Source organism: Nomascus leucogenys, unplaced genomic scaffold (assembly GCF_006542625.1).
Source record: "Nomascus leucogenys isolate Asia unplaced genomic scaffold, Asia_NLE_v1 Super-Scaffold_3019, whole genome shotgun sequence".
Lineage (NCBI taxonomy): Eukaryota > Metazoa > Chordata > Mammalia > Primates > Hylobatidae > Nomascus > Nomascus leucogenys.
This window is the reverse complement of record NW_022095789.1, coordinates 276963-302930: the sequence shown is the minus strand read 5'-3', so window position 1 is coordinate 302930 and position 25968 is coordinate 276963. Positions and strand designations below refer to the sequence as shown.

Sequence of the window (25968 nt, the reverse complement as noted above, 5' to 3'; positions counted from 1 at the left end):
AGCAGTTTGGAATGGCTGAGAAGTTGGAGTTGGGGCCTGGCGGGGAGCTGAAGCCAAAACTCAAAGGGCCTTCAATTCTCAGCTAAGGAACATGGCCTTTTCCCAGAACTCAATGGGATATTTCTAAGCATGGGAGTGACCAATGTGGATCCCTCTAGCTATGGTGAGGAGAAGAGATTGGAGGGGGGATAATAGGGAGACTGAATTCATCATGATCGGGGGAGAGAGGGTGAGGCCTAAGCCAAGGAGGTCTTCACAGAGAAGAAGGATCAGAAGTCCCAGCCAGAGACTAAATCGGGAACTGATGCCCTGTGGGCAGCCAGGAAGGGAGAAGTTGAGGATGGTGCTCTGTGGGTGGAGGTACTCCACCACTCTCATGGCATGGAGAAGACTAGATAAGGGCTAAGAGATGGGAAGAGCCAGGGCTAGCTGTGGTGAAGATGTGGTCAGAGCTAGAACTGGCATCCATGGTGGAGAGGTGGGAAGAGGTAACTCTGTAGGAGAGTACGAACTTCAAAGGGGGTCCCAGGCAGAGCCTGTGACTGTCCTTTGGCAGGAAGAAGATGAGCTGTGGGCATCTGTGGTGGCCAAAGCCCAGCTCCAGGCACCCCAAGCACACTCACAGCTTAGTGGATCTCTAAGAGGATGTATAGCCTTGGGCAACTCACTTCTCTCTGAGCCTCAGTTTCCTGATCTATGAAATGGGAATAATAAGCACCACTCACAAAGTGGTTGTGAGGACTAGGACTGTAAAGCCACCTAGGAAACGGCCCAGATCCATGGCACAGCAGACAGGAAGTCTTCACCCATATCACATACCCTACAACCCCCATAGGCACATTGAAACAGTCACACACCTTATTAAGACCACCATTGGCAATGGTCCAGGCCCAAAAGCAACCCCCCCCAACCCCTTTCACACGTCAAGTCTGATTGAATCTCTCTGTCTGTGTGGCCTGAAGTAAGGTGTCTGGAGAGAGGTGAGGCAGTGCTGGGAGAAGAAGTATATTAACTAGGGCAGTGCTAGCTGCTATAACAAATAGGCCCTAATGTATATAATGACCTGAAAAATTTTTTGATGATTCTTTTTTTAACTATTTTTACAAGGTTTGTGCATCTATCAGGAGGCCCACTACACTAGTCTTGAACTCCCAGCCTCAAGTGATCCGCCTCCCAAAGTACTGGGATTACAGGTATGAGCCACCGTGCGTGACCAGAATGTGTGACTTTAATAATAAAAAAGCGAATTAAAAATATATGACCAAGAAAAGATTCCCGCTCACATAACGGTCTGAAGCTGGTTTCCAGGTTGATGGGTGGCTTGCCTTCAGGCACTGATACACAGACCCTGCTTTTTCCTTCTTATGGTTCCACAATCCCCTGGGCCTCCTCATCTTCTCTATCCATCCAGCTGAAGGAGAAAGAGGGAGGGTGGAGGGCACACACTTACTTCTTCAAAGCCTTGGCTCAAGAATGACACGTGTCATCCCACACATTTTCAATTGGCAGGAAGTAGTCACATGTCCACATCTGACTGCAAAGGAACCTGAGAGAGTAAAGTTAGCCATGTGCCCAGGGAAAAAGGACATGGATTTGTGGTGAAGAGCTATTCAGTTTCTGCCACTGAGGAGTTCAGGTCACAGCCCTAGAAGGGGGCAGTGGGGCAGAGGGTAGAATATGGAGAAGTGGGTATCACCTTGTCCCTACAGAAAGACTAGCTGAGGCTGGGCACGATGGCTCACACTTGTAATCCCAGCATTTTGGGAGGCTGAGGTGGGTGGATTGCTTGAGCCCAGGAGTTTGAGACCAGCCTGGGCAACATAGGAGTCATCTCTACAAAAAAAAAACTATGCAGTCACGTTGACATGCACCTGTGGTCCCAGCTACTTGGAAGGCTGAGGTGGGAGGATTACTTGAGCCCAGGATGTCAAGGCTGCAGTGAGCCTAGATCCTGCCACTATACTCCAGCCTGGGTGAGTAACAGAGTAAGACCGTGTCTTAGAAAGAAAGAAAGAAAGAGAGAGAGAAAGAAAGAGAGAGAGAGAAAGAAAGAAAGAAAGAAAGAAAGAAAGAAAGAAAGAAAGAAAAGAAAAGAAAAGAAAAGAAAAGAAAAGAAAAGAAAAGAAAAGAAAAAAGAAAAGAAAAAGAAAGAGAAAGTAGCTCAAATCAGAAGGGTGGGCAACTTGAGGGGTCTTAGTAAGGCCACTCTTAGAAGAAAATATAAGTCCTTGCAGTGGGAACACGCATGTGTGAGAAAGAGGCAAACCAAGGACCCTAGCTAAAATTTTAAAAACTAGAGTTCATCTGGGGCCAGGTCAGGGCCAAGAGGGCAGGATGCCCACCCTTAAGCCAACACTACATGCTATCAAATTAAGTTTATATCCCCCAAAATTCATACATTGAAACACTAACCTGCAAGCTGTTATTTGGAGACAGGGCCTTTGAGAGGTAATTGGGTCATGAAAGAGACCCCCTTAGGGTGGGATTAAGAATTAGTGCCCTTATAAAAAGAGACAGGAGGGAGCTGGCATCCTTTATCTCCACTTGCTATCGTGAGGACACAGCAAAAAGACGGCTGTCTGCAAACCAGGAAGAGGGCCCTCTCTAGACACCAGATGTGCCAGCGGCTTGCCCTTGGACATCTCAGCCTCCAGAAGTGTGAGAAATACATATTTGTTCTTTAACCCACCTGGTCCATGGTATTTTTGCTATAGCAGCCTGAGTTGACTAAGGCAGGATTTCTGAGTGAGTATGAATGCGCTCAAGTCTTTGGCCACAGATATACCTGATCCAGTCCCCTACCTAGGTAGATGAGCGTGTGCATACCTGGTTACGCATATGTCACTGGAGTGTCGGAATACATATGTCCTATGTTCAGGTGTGCCTGTCACATGCACCTGTTCAGGGGACTGTGCATGCACATGACTATACACCCAAGTCCCCCTCGTAAGGGAGATCCCATGTGTTTATGACACGCATACCTGATTGTCTGTGTGTGCACAGCCATACGGGCAAGTTAGCCATCTGTCTGCACGCCTGGCCACATGCATGGAAGCAGCCTGTAGGTGTCTGGGGCTAGAGGTACCCTGCATACGCACAGCTGCGGGGGAGAGGGGTACTGAGCACATGTTTGTCTGGCACACAGTAGGTATGAGATAAGTGTGTGCCGAGTAAAGTACATGTGTGGATACACAGGTCCCAGTGCACGTGTGTGCATGTCCACAGGAACGCCCCCAGGGTGGACGAAGGTGCCTAGGTATGTTTACTGTGAGCCCAGGCATGAACTTAGAGCTCCCTGGTCCTGGCGAGACCGGGCTGGGCTCCTTGCTGGGCACATGGAAGCCTCTGCCTTGTGTTGGTGCCCGTGCGGGACGCTGCCAGGAGTGTGTTGGTGGCGTGTGTGTGCGTGAACGTGTGTGTGTGCGCGCGCGCGTGTGTGTGTGTAGGAAGAGGCGTTCGCTCTCTTAGACCTTGCTTCTTTCTGTGGTTTGGTTTCTATAGAGACACTTCCTGTGGCAGAGAAAAGAGGTAGTGAGCGGTGTTTCAGGATGTGAGAGCCCGCAGGAGCCGAGTCGGGCTCTCTCTGCTGCCTGCCCGCCACCGTGCAAGCTCTGGCCGGCGCTGCCCACAGTCCCCATGGTGGGCAGCCCCCGCGGCGGGGACCCGTGATCGGCAGCGGCATGCCAGGGAAGCCCAAGCACCTGGGCGTCCCCAACGGGCGCATGGTGAGTGTGGGCTCCAGGCCAGGGCCACGAGGAGGGGGTGGGCACACCCAGGGTGGAGCCCAGGAGGCACCCGGCAGGACCAGGCAAGAGCCCACGGGCTGCCAGCAGGCGAGAGAAGTTGGGTACAGACAGCAGCAGGTGGTGGGACCTGGTGCTCTCACCCCGGGACCCTTCCAGATGGCCCAGCTGAGAGCCTGGTACAACCCTGGCAATGAGGCCAGAGCAGAGTGGGCACAGGCTTCTGGTCCAGCCCCCACCACTCCCTCACCTGCTGCATCTGGGGCTGCATCCCAGGGTCTCAGGGACACTTGATGTGCTCCTTGCCCCCTGCCCATCCCCACAGTGGCTCAAGCCCCTACATCCCGTTCAGCCTGAGTCCTCCCCTCCTCACCCCCTGCTCCCAAGGTCATGTTAGTGGCAGCTCTTGCTGGGTCAGTATCCTCCAGCCAGAGCTACTCCAGAGGCTTCCTGCCAGAGCTAGCATTGTTTGGGCAGTCCGGGATGGGGCAGCAGGGTCAGACCAGGTTGATGCAGCTTCTGCCTGTTCTATTCCTGAGCTTCCAGGAAGGGCTGAGCAGTAGGATCCCCCTGGCTACAGCTGCCCCACCCCCTAACCCTCTCCCTGGCTGCTTGGCCCCAGATCAGAGCTGCTCTCAGAGGATCTGGCTCTTCTCATTCATTCAGCAGATGGGGCAAGCGGTGCTAGGCCTCCCTTCTCTCCCTAGGGTCCCCCCTCACTTGGAAGAGCCCCTCTTAACAACCTCAGGAAGGCCAGTGTCCTGGCTCACCCCCAGGCCCCAGCCTAGTATCACGGGTCAAAGCCAGTGGCTCTGGAGAGACGTGGGTTCCAGTCCTGGTTCTATTCTCTCTTACTGGAGGGAGGGTCCTCACCAGCTCTCAGTTTCCTCATCCATAAAATGAAGAGATTGGAATTAATTTCAAGGCTTGTTGAGATGATAGAGTGAAATAATGCATATGAGGCCTTTGACCCATTGTGGGGGCTGCATAACTGTCAGCCCAGTGCCCCCTACATTTTCAGCGCCAATTCAAAGATCTGCCTCACCAAGAAGCTGAGGCACCCCCATCACCACTCCTGCCCCTTAGTTCCCAAAACCTGCCTCCACCTCTTCTTCTTCCTGCATCTCTTTCCTGCCCAGCCCTGGGCTGGCTGGCTGGGAGAGAGGCCACCTTTCAAAGCCAGCTCAGCCCCCCATCTCACTGTCTCCAGTGCGACCCCACCATGAAAGTGCAAAAAGAAAGCCCGCCTCCCTTGCATCCCCACGCCACAGGCATGACACTTGGCTCGTCCTTCCCTAGGCGTCTGGGCCAGGAAGCCAAGGAGGCTAACCCCAGGCCCACCCCGGGAGGGCAACTGGATTGATGCTTCTGGGACAGTGCCTAGAACTACAGGGCAGCAGAGGGGGCCCAGAGACAGACCCAGCCCCTGCCTCTTCTGTGTCAGCCTGTGACTTCTCTACTCAAAAGTCACCCAGAGCAGGGAGCGTGCCCCCAAGGTCTGCCCCCAGTTCCATCAAGCCCACAGACGCCCTGGCTCCTCTCAGAACTGTCACACACAGGTTTATCTTTGCCCTTCCTGGGCCTGTTCCCAACTCTCTGTGCCACCTCTTAGAATCCCGAGGGTCACAGATTGGCTGCCTGCTGGTCACTGAGTAGCTTCCCGCAACTCTGCACAGCTAGGGCAGGAAGGGCTGGACAGGCACTGGTATCTGAGGTAGGGATGTGGATGGAGGGGCACCTGGGGGACAGGTATATCTGGTCCCTCCATGAGTTACCTCCCAAGGGAGGCTCAGCAAAGTAAATGCTGTGCCGAGGTCAGCCGGAGAGTAGAGCGTCAGCATCCAAACCCCCAGAATTGCCTGGCCCCGTTCCTCCCCTGCCTCTCCTCCCGCCACCATCACTCCCTGCTGTGGAGGCTTCAGTTGTCAGCCTTGCCTCTCTAACAGTCAGCTTGTCAGGCAGGTGCAAGGAAACCTGTCACTTGGAGACATCTCCCAGCCCCCTTCCTAGGGATGCCTTCACACAGCCTCTTTACCATTTCATTCGTTCATGTACTTATTCACTCATTCATTCAACAACCCCTCCTTACTGCCTGCTTGGTGCTGCCACTGCCCCTATCCTAGACACTCCTGACCCAGGCCCATCAGCCCTAGTCACTGCCCCCTAGTCTGGCAAGGCACAAAAGACACAGGTGAAAATACCAGGCAGTGGCTCAAGCCTGGAATCCCAGCACTTTGGAAGGCCAATGCAGGAGGATCGCTTGAGCCCAGGAGTTTGAGACCAGCCTGGGCAACATAGTGAGGACCCATCTTCTTTTTAATTAGCTGGGCATGGTGGTATCCACCTGTAGTCCCAGCTACTGGGAAACTGAGGTGGGAGGATCATTTGACCCCAGGAGGTAAAGGCTGCAGTGAGCTGTGATCACACTCAGACTGCACTGCAGTCTGGGTGAAAGAGCAAGATCCTATATATATATAAAAAAAAAAAAGATGGAAGGAAGGAAGGAAGGAAAGAAGGAAGGAAGGAAGGGAGGGAGGGAGGGAGGGAGGAGGCAGGCGTGGTTCCTCACACCTGTAATCCCAGCACTTTAGGAGGCTGAGGCGGGCAGATCATGAGGTCGAGAGATCGAGACCATCCTGGCCAATATGGTGAAACCCCGTCTCTACTAAAAATACAAAAAATTAGCTGGGCATGGTGGCGCGTGCCTGTAGTCCCAACTACTTGGGAGGCTGAGGCAGGAGAAATGCTTGAACCCAGGAGGCAGAGGTTGCAGTGAGCCAAGATCGTGCTACTGCGCTCCAGCCTAGCGACAGAGCGAGACTCTCCACTAGCTCCATGCACCGTGTTGCAGGAGATGGTCCCTAAAGGGTCTGCAAGCTGGAGGAGGGAGGGCACGGCATAGGCCTGGCTGTGGGCAAACACAAGGACAGGGCCCTAAGGGAGGCTGAGAGTTAAGCCTGGAGGGGCAGCTAGCCTGGCCTATCCTGTCGGAGGGCCTAGTTAGTCTTCCCTTCCTGGCAGGAAGACCTGCAAGGCAAAGCCCATGCAGCTCTCTCTTTGTCCCTGGCATCCAACTCAGGGCACTTGAGTTCAGGGTGGCCTTATACAGGGGCAAGGCCAGGGGTCATCTCCACAGGCTGGTTCAAGTTGAAGGGACTGGACACCCAGGTTCTCTGTGGCATCTCCAGACAGGGTCTTGAAGCCTCTCAAGCTAGGATGAAATCCTCAAGAGGCTGGTAGAGGGTGCCCAGCATAGAAGATGCTCAGAAAATTGGCCCTCCTTCAAGGTCTGATCCCTCTAGAGGGCACAGTTCAAGAGGAGCCCCCGGGCAGGTCATGCCAGATTAGACTTGCCCACCTGTGCCCCAAGGGCTGAGGCCCTGGGCCTCCAAGCTTCCTTGGTCCACAAAGGGAGGCAGCTTGGGTAGAGGGTAGGGAGGCCTCAGGCTCCAGAATCAGGCAAACTTGAGTTCTAATCTCAGTTCTGCCACATCTCAGCTGCATGGCTTCTTTGGGCCTCAGTTTCCTCATCTGTAACATGGGGGTAATAATACCTGCCACACGAGATACCTGTAAAGATGGAGTGAGGACATGAATGTGTGCTGCCTGAGGGTGCCTGCCACACAGTCAAAGCTCAGGAAATTGGGGCCTTACTCTCACCTTAGTATTTTCAGGTGCCAGCAGCTCCCCCAGGACCAAATTCCTAAGAAAAAAATATGACCAACCGAGGTCCAAGCCTGGGTCCGTGTGTCACTGGCCACCACACCCTTCCTTGCCCTTTCTTCCCCTTTTTCTCCATTCACTCACCACTTCTCCTCAAGCAGGCTGAAGCGGGGGAGGCCAGCCCTGCTCAACACAACTTCCCCAGGCCCTGCAGTGGCAGCCAGGGCAGGCCGGAGCCCCTGCAGGGCACCTGCACCCCTGCACCTCACTCCGCTGTGGGTTGCTGCTCTGATTGTGGCATGCCTGGTGCTTTCACTCATGGGGCCTCATTTAAGCTTCACAGCAGCCTCAGGAAATTGGGAGCGCTGAGCCCCATGCTACCCAGGGAAAACTGAAGCTCAGAGAAGTTACTTGTTCCCAAATAGCAGAGCTGGAATTGGACTCCACCCCCACTCCCACCCATCTCCAGATTTCTGTCCCTACTCAATTTTAGCTCCAGCTATGCTATCAACAACTGTCAGGGCAAGAGAGGCTCAGGATGGAGAGCTACAGGTGGCATTCAGGGGCTGAGAGTCCCTAGTGAAGGGGTGCCAAGGCCAGGGCCCTGATGGCTGCTTGGGAGCACGGGGCAAGGAGGGTGCTTCTTGAGGAGGGAGTTCAGATCCAACCCCTCCCACCAACCAGGCCAGCACTCCAGGGGCCACCAGACTGGCAGGGGAGAGAGGCCCGGACATGGGTGGATAAGCACGTGGTGGGAAGGGGCATTCAAGGGGCCTGGTGTTTGGGGACGACTAATGTCAACAGGCAGAGATCGGGGAGCAATTCCAAGCGAAGAGCAGGAGCAGATACCCAGACACTGGCAATGGCAAAGCCGGAAGCAGGGGTGTGGGGAAAATAGAAAAGTTCGGTGAAGTGTAGGGTGGAGGTGAGGGGGAGGGAAATGGGTGAGGCTGAAGGGGTTCATTAGTCAGGCCCAGGTAAGGTTTTAGCCGTAACCTGGCAACCGCAACGTGCCTCCGGGGGCAGGGAAAGGGCCCGGGCTGGCACCGTGGGGAGGGGTAGGGCCTGGGGAGGATCTGGCAGCCAGCCCCACTTAACGACATTCAGCTAAGCAGAATGTGGAAAATAAACCTGTGAGGGCCAAACAAAATTGAAGTGCTGGCTGGCGCCAGCTCCAGCGCCTATCACCCCTGACTCGGGGTTAGAGGGCAGGACAGAGGCTCAGGGTGTGCGCGAGGAGGGCAGGGCCAGGCAGCCCAGGGGAGGGGGGCGAGTCCGGGTGATTCTCGGGGATCTGGGGGAGGGCGATGACTGCGTCTCCGAGGCTGGGAACATCGTGGCGGTGCAGCCGGGGGAGGAGGAGCCCCGGCGCGGGCAGGTAGGTGCAGGCTGCAGAGGAACCTTGCGGCCTCGCGGGGAAAGGCTTCGTCCTTTCCCTCCTCACAGCCCTCTGCCGCCCTCGGAGTGGGGACTTTCTCCTGTCGCCGTGGGAAGCACCGACTTTCGTTGGGGGATTTGACTCTGCGGCGGGGACAGAGCGGGGAGCACGAGAGCAGGGCCAGGAGGGGCGGGGCCGGAGACGGGGGCGGGGCGTGCTGGACCCGATGCGCCGCCCAGCGCGCTCTGCACTAACTCGCTGCCCTCCGCCGCAACTTCTTATCCCCGGGCTCCAGATGGGAAGCGAAGCTCAGGGAGGAGCCCGAAGTTGTAAAACTGGAAAAAGTCAGGGCTGAGAGATCCCCCCAACACCTGTGCTCTTTCCTTCTATGGTGGGAGTGGCAAACTCGAATGTGTAGCGGGGTCAGGCATCAATACTCACACACGAACAACATTAATGGTAACGTCCCTTGAACATTTACTACACGCCCGATAGTGTTCTGAGTTCTTTATATATATTTAACTCATTTAATCGCACCAATCCTTCGAAGTCAGGACCCTTATTTGCTCCATTTTTAGAGAGGAAAAAACTGAGGCACAGAGAGGTTAAGTACTTCGTCCAAAGTCATACAGCACAAATTTGACCTCCCAAATTTGAGCCTGCCTCCCACTGCCTCCACAAGTAACATAAATGCATTAAACTGGCCCCAGAGGCCTCTGAGGAGAGTGTAAGCCCTTTTGGGGAAGGTGGTGGCTGCTCAATCCCAGACAAGGTTGTCCTGCTGGGAAGGAGCTGGAGCATTACAGTCTCACGGAGCAAGTGGCATTTAAAATCTCTTGCTTTTTAAATGTGGAAAACACCTTTAAATAAAAATAATAATAATAATAAAAACCTGAGAGGGCCAAGATAATAGTAATATCCCACATATCTGCAGACCGGATCTGGCCCGCAGATGGCCGCCCTGTGACCTGAATACTCTCAGGGTGGGAAAAGGAAACAGAGAGGGAGGTTCCATTCAGGAGGGTGGGGGTAGGGGGGCTTTCCAGGGGTGGAGATGTTCGCAGGCCTGTTTCCAGTTGGGACGGAAATAAGGGGCTGGTGGTAGGAACTTCTGTGACAGGGCATGGTGAAAATGTAGGAGGTTGGCCGGGCGCGGTGGCTCACGCCTGTAATCCCAGCACTTTGGGAGGCCGAGGCGGGCGGATCACGAGGTCAGGAGATCAAGACCATCCTGGCTAACACGGTGAAACCCCGTCTCTACTAAAAGTACAAAAAATTAGCCGGGTGAGGTGGCGGGCGCCCGTAGGCCCAGCTACTCTGGAGGCTGAGGCAGGAGAATGGCGTGAACCCCAGGGGGCAGAGCCTGCAGTGAGCCGAGATGGCGCCACTGCACTCCAGCCTGTGCGACAGCGAGACTCCGTCTCAAAAAAAAAAAAAAAAAGTAAGAGGTAAGCTGGAAGTAGGAATTGGGAATGATGCAAGCCCTGATGTTGGAAGCCCAGGTGATGGGAAGAAAGTTGGGGGCAGGGAAGCTGGTTTCATACTGTGTTTTGGTGGAGGCAGAGGGAGCTTCCATTTGGGACTTCCATTTGGGAGCTTGAGGGCTTGTGGGACATTTGAGGGGGGACTCCCCCCTTCCGCTGGGCTGCCTGGCCCTGCCCTCCTCGCGCACATCCTGAGCCTCTGTCCTGAGTCAGGGGTGATAGGCGCTGGAGCTGTTACCAAGAAGTTGGTTATGTGTGTCTGGAGCTGCGGATCTGTGGATGGGACAAAGTGCCCAGGACAGAGCCAGAGAGGGGTTGAGGCCACATTGCATGAGTGGGAGATAGTGGGGAAGCTGGAGGAGCTGCTAGGAAGGTAAAAAGAGAAACAAGAGAAACCACCGCAAGAGTCATTTTGAGAGGAGAGTTTTTCTGTTTCACTAATGATTGGGATTCCCAGAGAAACCAGAGTTGTGCATTGGGGGCAAGGATGGAGTTAACTACTGCAGCAGCGCTACTCACAGAGTAGTCCTTGAACCAGCAGCATCAGCCTCGCCTGGGAGCTTGGTAGAAATGGACAGCCTCAGGCCCCATCTCGGACCTACTGAACCTCAATCTCCAGAGGTGGGGTCCTCCCACTCTGCACTGAAGTTTGAGAACCACTGCTCTATACTATAGAACAGCATCCTGTGCCCTCCCAAGGTGGTAATGGGATCCTGGGCCCAATAGGAAACACGTGCAATAAGATCACTGGCTGCAGAGACATCTCTCCTTCCTCAAAGACAGCACATGTTTATACAGCCCATATCACGTGCTGGCCCCTGTTCTAGATGCTGTGGATATATTTTTATTTGATTTTCTTTTACTGAGACAGAGTTTTGCTCTTGTCACCCAGGCTGGAGGGCAATGGCACGATCTCAACTCACTGCAACCTCCGCCTCCTGGGTTCAAGCGATTCTCCTGCCTCAGCCTCCCGAGCAGCTGGATTACAGGCATCCACAACCACGCCCAGCTAATTTTTTTTTTTTTTTTTTTTTTTTTTTTTAGTAGAGACTGGGTTTTACCATGTTAGCCAGGCTGGTCTTGAACTCCTGACCTCAGGTGATCCACCCCATCTCGGCCTCCCAAAGTGCTAGGATTACAGGCATGAGCTACCGTGTCCAGCCAATGCTGTGAATATATTAAACTGACTTGATCTTCACATCAAGATGGAGGCAAATGGTTTGCCTCCATTTGTAAATAGGCATTATCTCCTATTTACAGATTACAGATGGAGGCAAACAAGTTAACTAACTTGCCCAAAGTTACACAGCTAGTAAGTGGCAGAGACTAAAGTCTGTTCCTACCCACCATGCTATGCACACCTGGCTCACCCAGCAGGGCCTGGGGGAGGAGGGAACCAGGGGCTGCTGGAAGGTACCTGGCATAAGTCCCAGTACTTAGTGGTTGGCACAGGATGGAAGAGGAGCCAGAGGCAGCCTGAGCAAAACCCTGACCAAGTAGAACCTGGCCGGGGATGCCCAGGTGGAGGAGAACACAGTTCCAGCTCCTGGGAATTGGGCCCAGAATTGTCCCCTGGGAATCCTCACTGGGCTCGTCTGACTTTCTCTGTTGGGTCTCCTATAGGTTCTGGCTGTGTCAGATGGAGGTAAGTGACAGAATGTGTGGAGGAGAACTGGCTGAGTGGGAGGGAGGAGGGAGGTGGAGATGGGTGGGGACACCCCTGCCACCTGCTATCTTTCCAGGGAACATGGCTGCAGAGCGGATGCATGGGGGAGGGTGGGTTGTGCCAGGGGCTGGAGAAGGCAGCAAGGCTCACCCCGACTTGTCCATCCCCCTGCAGAGTTGAGCAGCACGACGGGGCCCCAGGGCCAGGGTGAGGGCCGCGGCAGCTCCCTCAGCATCCACAGCCTCCCCAGTGGTACCAGCAGCCCCTTCCCAACCGAGGAGCAGCCTGTGGCCAGCTGGGCCCTGTCCTTCGAGCGGCTGCTGCAGGACCCGCTGGGCCTGGCTTACTTCACTGTAAGCCTGGGTAGGGAAAGGGAAGGGGGGACACGGGAGAGGGCAGGGCGTGGATGGAGCTTCAGGCTGGCCAGAGTGGGGTCCTCTGTCAGCTTCTTCATCTAGCCTTCCTGCAGTACCCTCTTCCTCTTCTCCCAGCTGGGAACTTTTCTTCCTTCTTCCTGTCCTTGTCTCTGCCTCTCATTTTCTCTCCCTGCCTTCAGATCGATCTGGCTCCATCTGTCTGTCTGGCCCTATCTGTCTGGCTTGGTCTTTTGGCCCTGTCTCTGTCCCAATCTCTTTGATCACACCCCCCAGTTTGGTCTCTGTCTCTGAGTCTCTGCCTGCCTCCCCCTCCTTCCCCTCCCAGGAGTTCCTGAAAAAGGAGTTCAGCGCGGAAAACGTGACTTTCTGGAAGGCCTGCGAGCGCTTCCAACAGATCCCGGCCAGCGATACCCAGCAGGTGGGGGAAGGGGGAGCTGGGGCCGAGGGATGGGGAGAGGGGAACTGGGCCATGCTCCCTGAACAACTCCTCCTGTCCTTCCTCCTTCAGCTAGCTCAGGAGGCCCGCAACATCTACCAGGAGTTCCTGTCCAGCCAGGCGCTGAGCCCAGTGAACATCGACCGTCAGGCCTGGCTTGGCGAGGAGGTGCTGGCCGAGCCTCGGCCGGACATGTTTCGGGCACAGCAGCTTCAGGTGGGCGATCCCGGGTAGATTGGCCTTGAAAGGGAGACAAAAGGCGCAGGGGCGGGGTCGGACCCTGGCAGGGAGCTTGAACTACAAAGCGGAGGGGGCAGATTTGGAGGCGGAGACAGCCAAATGCCGGGGCAGGCAGGGCGGAGCTCAGAGGGCGGTATCAGAGGCATGGGGGAAGGACAGTTAGAGGCGGAACCCAGCTGAGCTCGGGGCGGGGCCTGGACCCCGGGGGTGGGTATGGGAACTGAGGTCGGGGCGGGGCTTGGGAAATCCCGCCCTACGTTGGGGGCGGGGCCAGCCCCAAGGACCGGGCCTGGGTGCAGGCAGCCCAGCGCCCCCACCCCAGCCCCGGCTCACCTGTTCCGGGGTCGCCCCGCAGATCTTCAACTTGATGAAGTTCGACAGCTATGCGCGCTTCGTCAAGTCCCCGCTGTACCGCGAGTGCCTGCTAGCCGAAGCCGAGGGGCGCCCTCTGCGGGAACCTGGATCCTCGCGCCTCGGCAGCCCTGACGCCACGAGGAAGGTGCGTGGGACTGGGCGAGGCAGGGGGTCCTGCGGACCGCGTGCAAGAGGGGACGCCCCCGCGTGCAGATCTGCGGGTCTATGCCCAAGTTCTGCATGCGGGCTGGGGCCCAGCCCTGTGCCAGCGCCTCCCCTGTACCCACAGAAGCCGAAGCTGAAGCCCGGGAAGTCGCTGCCGCTGGGTGTGGAGGAGTTGGGGCAGCTGCCACCTGTTGAGGGTCCTGGGGGCCGCTCTCTTCGCAAGTCCTTCCGCAGGGGTGAGGGCAGGAACAAGCAACAGAGATGGGGGGAAGGCGGGAGTTTGGGCAAGTCTGGGGAGTGCCCCCTTCCTCCTACGTGGCCCACAGTCTGTAAGTCTGTGAAAATTGAAAAGCAGGTCCCAGTGACCACCACACTCCCCTGGGTGGTTCGGGTCCTGGGCTAGACCTCAGACGTTTGGAAATCTCCAACGGTGGTGTCGCTCCCAGGGATTTACACCTGGGCCTCTGCAGGATGGCTCCAAACAAGGCCCACCAGTGGGGAACAGGCTTCCGCAGAAGATGGGTGAGGGCGGGGGGCTGTTCGCGTTCATCGCTTCCTCTTCACTAGAGCTGGGCGGGACTGCAAACGCCGCCTTGCGCCGAGAGTCTCAGGGCTCCCTCAACTCCTCCGCCAGCCTGGACCTTGGCTTCCTAGCCTTCGTCAGCAGCAAATCTGAGGTGAGCCGACTGTTGGGGAAGACAAGATGCTCTATGGGCTAGGGTCACTACTCAGGCCCGTTTACGTGGTGGCCCTCATTCCAAGTTGCTGTCCTTACTGCGTCTCCCAGCTTGCTCTGCGTAGCCAACCCTTCAGCCTCCTTACTTGTCTCCTGTCCTCACTATATTGGTCCCCATATATGTCATGGGTACACATCCTCAGTCGGTAGATGTGTGCACATGTGCAGCGCCCAGGTGTGTATACACAGCACGTGTGTGGGAATCAGCAGGTGGACCCGTCTCTAGGTGCCCATATGCCTGGGTGTGCATATGTGTGTTCCTGCGGGAGGCCGTATCTTTGCCTGCCTTCGGAGTGCGTGTGCATGCTTGAGCCCCAGCAAGCTTACCTGTCTCGGTACCTGTGTGCATGCCCTTGCATGTGTACACATAATCTCCCCCACTCCTGCCCTGAATCAGAGCCACCGGAAGAGCCTTGGGAGCACCGAGGGTGAAAGTGAAAGCCGGCCAGGGAAGTACTGCTGTGTGTACCTGCCTGACGGCACAGCCTCCTTGGCCCTGGCCAGACCGGGCCTCACCATCCGAGACATGCTGGCAGGGATCTGTGAGAAACGAGGCCTCTCTCTACCCGACATCAAGGTCTACCTGGTGGGCAATGAACAGGTGGGAACCTGACCTGGCTCCAACTCTAACCTCCTTCCTGATCCTGACCCCAACTCCATTTCTGTCTCTGCTCAGTCATGGCTCCAACCCCAATTCAAGTTCTAAACCCAACTCCAGAGCAACCTCAGCACCAACTTTCACTCACTCAGACATCCACCCACCCCCCACCTCATGCCCTTCCAAGTTTCCAGCTTCATCTATCGTCCTACTGTAGTGATCTTAGGGAGGTAAAACTGGAGAGAACCACTGTTGGAGCTGGGGTTTGCCCCTCATCATTCCCAGAGTCCAGACTCCCATCCCCACAGACCCATCCTGGAAATGGCCATCCATGGGGTGCCCTCACCTCCTTAGCCTCTAATGGCACCCAACTGCACCTAACCAATGAACTTTTTCCTTTAGGTGCAAACTAGCTTAAACTTTAAAGAAGACCTAGGCGAGGCTGGGCGCGGTGGCTCACGCTTCTAATCCCAGCACTTTGGGAGGCCGAGGCGGGCGGATCACGAGGTCAGGAGATCGAGACCACGGTGAAACCCCGTCTCTACTAAAAATACAAAAAATTAGCCGGGCGGAGTGGCGGGTGCCTGTAGTCCCAGCTACTCGGAGAGGCTGAGGCAGGAGAATGGTGTGAACCTGGGAGGCGGAGCTTGCAGTGAGCCAAGATTGTGCCACTGCACTCCAGCCTGGGCGACAAGGCGAGACTCTGTCTCAAAAAAATAAATAAATAAAGAAGACCTAGGTGAAAACTGGCTTTAAAGGAAACCATTCAGTCAGAGGTATCTCAAGGAAAAATGCTACCTTCCAGGGGGCCATCGGGATTTCATTTACCTAGTAGACAAGTCCTAAGGCCGTGCCAGTGTGTGGGGGAGAGGAACCAAGATCTGGGGCTGTCCTCCTGGCCCACAGGCTGAAAGTAAGCCAAGCAGGGAGTGATCAGGGAGGAGGAAGACTGAAAACTCCAGAGAAGGTCTCTTGGGAGAAGGTAGGCATTTCTGGCTGGTGTCCGGAAGGCTTCATGGAAGAAGCAGCAGTTGATGTGGATGGGGAGGAGTTTGCCTGGCAGAGCTGTGCGGGAGGATATTCCAGGCAGAGGGAACAGCTTAGGCAAAGGCCTGCAGGCGGGTACTTGCGGGGCATGTTCAGGGGCCTGTAGTGCAGGGGTGGGAGGGCAGTAGTAGGAGGCGTTCTGCCCACTCTTTTCAGGCCGCTAGGGCAGCTGCCAGCAGCCCAGATGGGCTTTCATACGTGCTAAATATAACTTCCTCACCCACACTCCACCTGCTCCTGCAGCACAGCATAAGCCTACTGCCTAGGAGATGCTGCCCCCAACCCCCACATCAGGCTGGAGCAGGCAGTGGGGCCTCTGAAGGTGGTCATCACGAGAGTTACTGTTTATGTACCTACTGTGTGCCAGGCATTGTGCCAGATGCTTCACATCCTCTGGTTTCACAGCAGTTTTGAGGGTGGGCCCTTTTTGAATGAGGAAACAGGAAGTGTCCTTAGTAGCGGGGAATGGAGAGAAGTGGACAAATGTCATAAATGGGACCAGGCCAGGGTGGTTGATCAAAGGTGGGTGGTGAGGGAGGAAATGCTTCCAGCTGGTCTGGTCGGATTTCACACACCTGAGGGACATGGGACAGCTGTCCTGGGGGCAGAGCCTGTCCTGGCACAGGAAGAGTAGGCCAGGGATCCCGGATCTAGGCCTGCCCCTTATTATTTCATCCCAGCAGCTAGGTTTCTCGTAATTTCTGTCCTTTCCCAAGAATGTCCAGCATTCTTGCCACTTTTCTCCCTGGCCTTGGTTTTCCTAGGCTTGGACTCCAGCTTGGTACCTTAACCCATTTGCTCCCCTACAGCTCTTCCACCCTCCATCCCTCCCTCTAGGAAGCCCCAGTGGTGGCCATGGGAGGGCGTGAAGTTGTTCTCAGACCCACAGGGATGGCTGGGGGTTGGGGGAGGGACTCTTAGACCCTGCCTGGCATCCACAGAAGGCCCTGGTCCTGGATCAGGACTGCACTGTGCTGGCGGATCAGGAAGTGCGGCTGGAAAACAGGATCACCTTCGAGTGAGTGTCCTGCCCCCAAGTCTGGGTCCCAGGTCCTGACGCTCCCTTCAGGCCCTGTTCTAGCTACCTGGCTCCCCAGGCTCCGCCCCTCGTGCTAGCCCAGCCCCTGGGACAAACTCCGCCCCCTACAAGCCAGTCCCACCTTCTGCAGTTCAAGCTCCACCCCCTCGTGTTTGTCCTGGGAAGGGTTTGGCTGGGGGCCGGCCCTCCGGCCCTCTGCTGCCCGAGGGTTCCGCGCAGGCTCGAGCTGACGGCGCTGGAGCGCGTGGTACGAATCTCAGCCAAGCCCACCAAGCGGCTGCAGGAGGCGCTGCAGCCCATTCTGGAGAAGCACGGCTTGAGCCCGCTACAGGTGTCGCTGCACCGGGTGAGCTGCCGGGCCGCGGGGCGGGGCGAGGCGAGGCTAGGTGGGGCGGGCCCGGGGCCGGGGCCGGGGCCGGGGCCGGGCGGAGGCCTGTCCCTCGGGCTGCTGACCTCTCCCCGCAGCCAGGCGAGAAGGAGCCTCTGGATCTGGGGAAGCTAGTGAGCTCGGTGGCGGCCCAGAAACTGGTTTTGGACACTCTTCCAGGTAGGAGACGTTGGCCTCGGGGCTTGATCTGGAACAGCTGTGGCCCAGGAGGAAGGGGGTCCAGGTGGGAGGCAAACACTAACTGTGGCGCTGTCTGCTGCAGGTGTAAAGATCTCCAAAGCCCGTGACAAATCTCCCTGCCGCAGCCAGGTGAGCGAAAGGCGAGTGGCCTCTTCCACCCTCCGCTTCTCCCCTCCCGATTTTGGCTCTGACCCCACATTCTCGCAGGGCTGCCCACCTAGAACTCAGGACAAGGCCACCCATCCCCCTCCAGCGTCCCCCAGTTCTCTGGTGAAGGTGCCCAGTAGTGCCACTGGAAAGCGGCAGACCTGTGACATCGAAGGTACATGGTGGATGAGCTGGGGATCAGAGAGACTAGGGCAGTGGGGTTGGGGACCATTCAGGGTGGCATCAGACAGCCTTGAGCTAAGGCAGGGGGCTGGGTGCCATTGGGCGTGTAACAGGAAGGACAGGGGTTGGGGGGGGTCAAAGGGGCTGGAACGGGGCCACAGGCCATTGTTGCTGGGGCCAGGGAGGCTGTGGCCACAGTAAGGCAGTGGGACTATTGTGGGCTAGCATATAGGCAGGTCTGCCGGGGGGACCCTCATGCTGTGGCTTGCCTCCAGGCCTGGTGGAGCTGCTGAACCGGGTGCAGAGCAGCGGGGCCCACGACCAGCGGGGCCTTCTGAGGAAAGAGGACCTGGTACTTCCAGAATTTCTGCAGCTGCCTACCCAACAGCCCAGCTCCCAGGACACCCCCCAACAGACTGAATCAGCAGCCCAGCCCATCGGGGGATCCTTGAACTCCACCACCGACTCAGCCCTCTGACAGCTACCCAACAGTCCAGGACAGCTGCATGGCACCCGGCGGGCCGAGCATGCCATGGGTCCGCTCTGCATGCCCTGTCTGTGCCATGAGTGTCCCTGGCCCCTTCCTGCCGTGGGCAGGCCCGCAGGAAGAGCCGATAGGGGTGGAAAGGGGACTCAGATGAGACACACCCCACAGCTGCCACCGCCTTGTCCCTCAACAAGCTCACCCCCAATCCCTTGCAGCCAGGCCACAGTGGGGGAGGTGAGGCCAGCCCCTTGGAACAGGCTTGCCCAACACGGAGGGATGGCGTTGGCAGTGCCAGCCTCCCCAGCCTGTGCCAAGCTTCAACAGGGGCAAGAGGAGGGGCCGGCCCCTCCTCAGGGAGCTGGTATGAGTAAGGCCTGAGGGTGCAGGCGGGCAGTCCTGTACCCCACCCACAAAGACTATACTGTACATACAGATTTTGCAGTAGGCTTGGGGCAGCTGGGTTTGTCCTTGATGTATGATACTGTTATTATAATAATTATTATTATTCTGCCATGAGTTGTCTTGTGTGCCAGACTGTCCTGTGGCTTCCTCCACCCTCAAAACACACTGCTTTTGTCACCAAGGTCAGTGCCAGGAAACTCTTGGGGACCTCAGGATGTGCCTCCTGACTTCCTGTTTTCAGAACCTCTCTTCCTGACTGCACAGTATATGGGGTGGCGTGTGAATATCTTATAGTAGTTTTTTAAGAATATGGGAGCTGGGTGAGGTGGCTCACGCCTGTAATCCCAGCACTTTGGGAGACCAAGTGGGGGTGGGGGTGGATCGCTTGAGCTCAGGAGTTTGAGACCAGCCTGGGCAACATGTCAAAACTCTGTCTCTACCAAAAATACAAAAAAATTACCTGGGTGTGGTGGTGCATGCCTGTGGTCCCAGGCATGCTCGGGAGACAGGTGGGAGAGGATCGCTTGAGCCCGGGAGGCGGAGGTTGCAGTGAGCCGAGATGGTGCCACCGCACTCCAGCCTGGATGACAGAGTAAGACCTGTCATGGTGTGGAGGTGAGAGAAAGGGCGGGGAGAGGTGTGGGGGTGAAGAACCCTGTGGGGAGCTGTGCCTCTCCATCATGTTGCTGTTGTACTGTGGTCTCTGTGGATCTGAGTACATCATTCTGGTCACTGTTCTCTGCTTCTATTGGGGACTGAGTGTCTCTGCACACATAACTGGGGAATCCTTTGAGGGCACCAAAGGTCTATAAGGGGGACGCTGATTGTTGTAGCAGGGGCAGGTTCTCACTTTTACCTGCTTTAGCTGGGTGGTCCAGCTGGAAGTCCAAACCCTTCACTGTGGGAGGCAAGGAGGACCTCCCAGAAGGAGGGCCCCAGACTGCAGGGAGAGAAGCCAGAACCTCAGCCCAGAGAGGTAAGTGCTGCAACAGGAGGCTAGGGGGCGTAAGGGCCAGGAGAAGGCACCTGAGAGAGTGAGGCGGATCTCCTGACTGCCTCAAACAGGTCACATTGCCTTCCCCATTGGAATCTTTGCACTCACTGTCTCCTCTGCCAGGAACTCCCCTTACCTGCCCCATGCTCAGTCAACTGGCTCCTCCTCCTCCTTGAAATCTGTGGGGTTTGCCAGCCACCCTGTCCCACTATGGGAGCTTCACACCTCTGCCCCCTCAACCCATTTTGTTTGGCTGGCATAACCGGATCCCTGGCAAGCCTGGCTAATCAGAATACTCCATTCCGCTGGCCAATCAGAGTACTCCATTCCAATAGCCAATCAGAGTAGTACATTTCCCTGGCCAGAATTTGGTTCAAACATAGTCCTCTGACCTCAGGTGTTCCAATCAGAGTCCCAATCCTGGTCATTTTCTACCATCTCCTGGGGTTTGTAGAAAGGACCCTTAGGGAACGAACCTGCAGTGAATGCAGCCAACACTGGAGAGCAAGACTAAAAGATGGAAGAAGGTTCCTGACGAAATCCAGCTATACCTGAAAGAAAACACTCCTTGCTTTTCTTCTTGTGCAAGCCAATAAATCCTTTTCGTGTGTGTGCTTGCTATGTGAGAGGTTTTTAAGACCTGCAACCACAAAAGTCCTGCCTCATTGAAGATCTCTGTTTAAACACCTCAGAAGATCCTTCTTAGTCACCCAGTATAACCAGGGAAGGGCTCCCTGACTCTGTTCTCTATCATTCTAGCCAGTTTTCTAAATTCGCAGTAGTTATCTCACTGGGCAATTACCTTGTTTACTGATTGATACTCATGTGCTGACAATATGATGATACTCATGCTCCGATGGTAGAAACCTTGTCCATCTTTTTTTTTTTTTTTTTTTTGAGACGGAGTCTCGCTCTTTCACCCAGGCTGGAGTGCAGTGGCGCGATCTCGGCTCACTGCAGGCTCCGCCCCCCGGGGTTCACGCCATTCTTCTGCCTCAGCCTCCCGCATAGCTGGGACTACGGGCGCCTGCCACCGAGCCTGGCTAATTTTTTTTTTGTATTTTTAGTAGAGACGGGGTTTCACCGTGTTAGCCAGGATGGTCTCGATCTCCTGACCTCATGATCCGCCTGCCTCGGCCTCCCAAAGTGCTGGGATTACAGGTGTGAGCCACCGCGCCCGGCCTCATCTTTTTTTTTTTTTTTTTTTTTTTGAGATGGAGTCTCACTCTGTTGCCTAGACTGGAGTGCAGTGGCTCGATCTCGGCTCACTGCAATCTCCACCTCCCGGGTTCAAGCGATTCTCCTGCCTCGGCCTCCTGAGTAGCTGGGATCACAAGCATGCACCACCACGCCCAGCTAATTTTTGTATTTTTAGTAGAGTCGGGGTTTCATCATGTTGGCCAGGCTGGTCTCAAACTCCTGACCTCTAGTGATCCACCCGCCTTGGCCTCCCAAAGTGCTGGGATTACAAGCGTGAGCCACTGCGCCTGGCCGACCTTGTCCATCTTAATCACCACTCTATCCCCTTGACCTAGTGGGCGGATAAATGACCCTACAGTCTCACATAGCCTTAGCAAAGCATGTGTTGGCAGCAGGGCATTGGTGGTCCTGGCAGGGGACTGCATAGCACCATCACAGTGTGGGGCCAGAGGTGGGGGTAGGGAGACAAACCCGTGTCCCTTCTCTGACCAGCCACAGAACTTTCTCCCTTGTGGGAGGAGACACCCTTCCATGTTCTCCAGGATAGAGAGGTGAGAGATGGGCTGTCTCTCCAAAGTTAACAGATCCTGCAGGCCAAGCCCACCCTTCACCCAGTCCTGTACTTCTGTGGGCCCTGCAATGATGCCAGCTACTGTTAGGGACCAATGGGATTGTCCCATGATAAAGGGTTGGGGCCGGGGAGAAGAGCATGCACAGAGGTCAGCCCTGCAGGTGCAGGAATTCACATTTACTGAGGTCCCCAAGTTAGACTTGCTCCATCTTTTATCTCACTTTTCCGCCTTCACAACAAAACAACCTGGTGAAGATGAACTCAGGCTGCAAGAGGGTAAGTGACTGACCCAGGATCCTGGAAGGAGTTGTCATGGGAGCTTCACCAGCACCCAGGCTGTCTGATGGGGACACACCCCAGGGGGGCCTAGATGCTGCAGAAATCCCTGATGGGGAGCCAGGTCCTCTCCCAGGAGAGCACTTTGTGGTTTTTTTGTTTGTTTTGTGTGTGTGTTTTGTTTTGTTTTGTTTTGTTTTTTGAGATGGCGTCTCGCCCTGTTGCCCAGGCTGGAGTGCAATGGTGCAACCTCGGCTCACTGCAACCTCCACCTCCTGGATTCAAGCAATTCTCCTGCCTCAGCCTCCTGAGTAGCTGGGATTACAGGCGCATGCCACCACACCCAGCTAATTTTTTTTTTTTGTATCTTTAGTACAGATGCGGTTTCACCATGTTGGCCATGCTGGTCTCGAACTCCTGACCTCATGATCCACCTGCCTCAGCCTTCCAAAGTGCTGGGATTACAGGCGTGAGCCACCGTGCCTGGCCCCAGGAGAGTACTTTGATATGGCTACTCCAGGGGGATGGTTTGGGAGTCCCTGCCAAAAATTAAAAACAGTGTGTGACCCCAGTGATGCCACTAGAGAATCACTCACTCCCAGGCACGAAGAGGCCTATCCCTGCAGGGTTATCTGTGACCCGAAAACAAACAACTCTATGTGGCTGGGGGTGGGCATAATAAAATACACTGTAGCATGTCCATGCTCTGCAGTACCACACAGCAGACAAAGAACTGGGTACAGCGTGTTCTAATGTGGAAAATCCTCCAAGATGTGCTGTTGTTCTGTGAAATAAAGCACAGCAATACACATGGCATAACTTTATATAAACCACAAGCGCACAGGCACTTACAAGTGTAGGGAAAGGAGAGAGAATGTTCTCCAAGGATGCAGAGAAGTCAACAAACAACAGTGTGTGGGCTGGGCGCCGTGGGTCATGCCTGTAATCCCAGCACTTTGGGAGGGCGAGGCGGGTGGATCACCTGAGGTCAGGAGTTCGAGACCAGCCTGGCCAACCCCATCTCTACTAAAAATGGAAAAATTAGCTGGGCACGGTAAAAATTAGCAGGGTATGGTAAAAATTAGCCGGGCATGATAAAAAATAAGCGGACACCTATAATCCCAGCTACCTGAGAGGCTGAGGCAGGAGAATCGCCAAACTAACAAGGAGACGGGAAGGGGACCAGGACCGGGGGTAGTGGTCAAAAGAGACTTTCATCTTAGCTTTAATTTTTTTAAGGATACAATTTTTAATCATTACAATAATGCGAAAGACTCCCCAAGATCCCCTCTTTGTCCCTGATGGGCCACCATTCTTTGGTAGAGCCCAGTCCTTCCTTCGGGGGCTAGAGCCCACCACCCCTCTCGGCCCATTTTAGTTGGTGGAGTGTGCCCCTCTGCCATGATTTCCTCTGAGACTCTTTTCCCAACACACCCCCTGAAGCAGCCCTGGGCTGAGGGGGACCTGCTTCCTTCCTCCCAGTTTCTGTGCTCCCAGAATCCTCACCTCCTTGCCCAGCCAGGCCCCATCTGCTGGGAGAGAGGCCCAGGGGCAGGGGTAAGGGGCATCAGCTGGTCAGCCCATGGGCCTGTTTCACAGCCACTGCTCTGAGCTGACTTCTGGGTGGTCAGAAAAGATGGTGGAGCCATTCCCCAACCCCACCAGGTGGGAAGCCAGGAGGGGCCAGTCCACCCAGTGTGCGGCGTGAAGGAAGGGAGAACACACAGAGTCGCTGTTTTTGTTTGTATTGTTTTTTGTTTTTTTGAGACAGAATCTCGCTCTGTCACCCAGGCTGAAGTGCAGTGGTGCGATCTCGGCTCACTGCAACCTCTGCCTCACAGGTTCAAGCAATTCTCCCACCTCAGCCTCCCAAGTAGCTAGGATTACAGGTGCCCACTAATTTTTACCATGTCCAGCTAATTTTTACCATGCTCGGCTAATTTTTCTATTTTTAGAGACGGGGTTTCACCATGTTGGCCAGGCTGGTCTCGAACTCCTGACCTCAGGTGATCCACCCGCCTTGCCCTCCCAAAGTGCTGGGATTACAGGCATGAGCCACCCCGCCTGGACCACACACTGTTGTTTGTTGACCTCTCTGCATCTTTGCAACACCCCATTTAGCAGAGGGCACTGGCTAATAGCACAGGCATGACCTTCTTGAGGACACCCAGGGGACCCAAGCCCATGTGGCTCCAAGTCCTCAAGAGACAATCTTGCTACTTGTCTCTGGTTCCCCCCACCTTCACCAAGTCTTGGGGCTGGGGAAGAGGATGGCACAAAATGGGCATAGGGCAAGCACAGGGCACAGTGTCCTGGGTTCTGGGCCACGGTTCTAGGGGTCAGGAATAGGCGCTGGCTGCTCACCTGGAGCCCCTGCTGGAAGTGCTGAGGCAACCGTCCCAACCCCCAGGGGTGTGATCACAAGATGCACCCCGCAGGGTGTCTAGCCTGGTAGTCAGGTGACCCAGGCTTCTGAGGGGGTGTAGAAGAAGCTGAAAGTCAGCTACCATGGGGAAACAAAGGCCCAGGTTGTGGGGAACACACTTGGTTCGATACATTGAATCAGATGCAGCTCAGGCTGAGCACAGGACCATGAACTGCCCAACTCCAGGGGGCACCATTCACATCCTTGATGGTCCTGGTGGGCCCAGGAAGAGCTGGGAACATGAATGTGTCCATGTGGACTGTGAAAACTGCAGGGCCTAGGCAAGGGGTGCTCAGTAACCATCTCAGCACCTGTCTCCAGAGAACTGGCTTGGGCTTAGACCAGGGACAGAAAGCAAAGGGAGGACTGCCATAGAACCAGCATCACCCCTCAGGCTGGCCTAGGGCGCTGGCTGCCAGCATGAAGTCCCAGCTAGCTAAGAAGGGCAGGTGGGGATGACCCCACTAGCCAGAGAGGTCACTGTGTTCCTGATCCAGTGCTGGGGAGCTGAAGGAGCCTGGGGCCCAGACCACAAACAACCTGGAGCCAGGACTGTGGAACTGGGACTTGGAGCCCAGAACCCAGAAGCTGGAGCCAAGAGCCTGGAGCCCAGAACCTGCAGTGCGGAATATGGAATCGGAGCCTGGAGCCCAGAACCTGCAGTGCGGAATATGGAATCGGAGCCTGGAGCCCAGAACCTGCAGTGCGGAATATGGAATCGGAGCCTGGAGCCCAGAACCTGCAGTGCGGAATATGGAATCGGAGCCTGGAGCCCAGAACCTGCAGTGCGGAATATGGAATCGGAGCCTGGAGCCCAGAATTTGGAGCCCAGTGTCTAGAACCAGAGCCCCAAGCTTGACATCCGAACCCAGAAACTAGGGCCAGGGGACTGGGTCTCAGAGCCCAGAGCCCAGAACCCAGAGCTTGAACCTGAGAATTTAGAGTGCAGGGCCTGGAGTTCCAGCCAGGAGAAGATCCCAGAACCTGGAGACAAGCTCCAGGCCTGAAATACAGAGCCTAAGACCTGAAGTCTAAAGCCAGACCTCAGAGCTTCAGGCCCGGACCCGGACACCAGAGCTGGGGCGCGCCTTGGTGGCACGCTGTCAGCCTCCCTCTCCGGCCTGGTCCTGAGGCCAGTGTGACAGGCTAGAGCCATATAAGGAAGCAAGCTGCAGGGAAGAGGTGACTTCTGAGAAAAGCCCAACGCAGCCTCAGCTCCTTTGGCCCCAGACTTTGGCCTTATTAGTAAATGAGTGACCCGTGCCTTGGCCACCAAGATTAATAATTCACGCAGGGCACTTATCCCCTAAACAGGCACAAGGCATTCTCAGGTCAGCCAACCCTGCCCTGGACCCATAGCATTTATTTTAGCCTTGGGCCCCTATCTGGAAAATAGAACTTGAAAGAGACAATGTTTCAGGGCCTTGCCTGCTCTGTGCTGGGGCCAGGCAGCTCTGATTGAAGTCCAGGTTCTCCAAGAGAGGACAAAGTCAAGGAGGCCAGGAAAGGCATTGCTTTGTTCCCCAAAGGGAACCCACTGGTGAGAACCACTTTTTTGACAAGAGATATAGAGGGGATGTGCCCCTGATGTGTGCAGCGCACACTCGTGACTGTGTGCATGGCAATTGTGCTGGTCTGAATGCCGGGATGAGACGTTCACTGCCATACACCCAACGTACAGCACTGTGCTGACTCATCGTGGAGCTTAGATGTTTGTTGAATACATAACATGCTTGTGAGAAGAGGTAGGAGCTCTCAAACTACGCTGATGGGAAAGCCTGTTATGCTG

At 55.6% G+C, this 25968-nt stretch overlaps 1 protein-coding gene across 2 annotated transcripts; it reads left to right on the top strand.

Annotated features, from left to right (window-relative positions):
* Nucleotides 1-3492: 3492 nt before the first annotated feature.
* Nucleotides 3493-18824, top strand: RGS14 (regulator of G protein signaling 14). Of its 2 annotated transcripts, XM_030808478.1 has the most exons (15): nt 3493-3725; nt 11892-11913; nt 12109-12287; nt 12637-12729; nt 12820-12963; nt 13343-13486; nt 13631-13742; nt 14074-14183; nt 14640-14843; nt 16829-16905; nt 17146-17272; nt 17392-17473; nt 17577-17623; nt 17702-17816; nt 18100-18824. In XM_030808478.1, the coding sequence occupies exons 1-15, from the start codon at nt 3681-3683 to the stop codon at nt 18300-18302; spliced, it is 1704 nt and encodes a 567-aa protein (XP_030664338.1). In that variant the 5' UTR covers nt 3493-3680; the 3' UTR covers nt 18303-18824. The 2 variants fall into 2 exon arrangements, with proteins under 2 accessions (XP_030664338.1, XP_030664337.1); XM_030808477.1 differs by having other exon boundaries at nt 17577-17816.
* The last annotated feature ends 7144 nt before the right edge of the window (nt 18825-25968 follow it).

Bases quoted from the DNA above. Each gene is read 5' to 3' on its own strand.
- RGS14 (XM_030808477.1), top strand. From the start codon at position 3,681: ATGCCAGGGAAGCCCAAGCACCTGGGCGTCCCCAACGGGCGCATG. The intron at 13,487-13,630 runs GTGCGTGGGACT...CTGTACCCACAG, and splicing joins GCCCTGACGCCACGAGGAAG to AAGCCGAAGCTGAAGCCCGG. The intron at 17,474-17,576 runs GTAGGAGACGTT...TGTCTGCTGCAG, and splicing joins GGTTTTGGACACTCTTCCAG to GTGTAAAGATCTCCAAAGCC.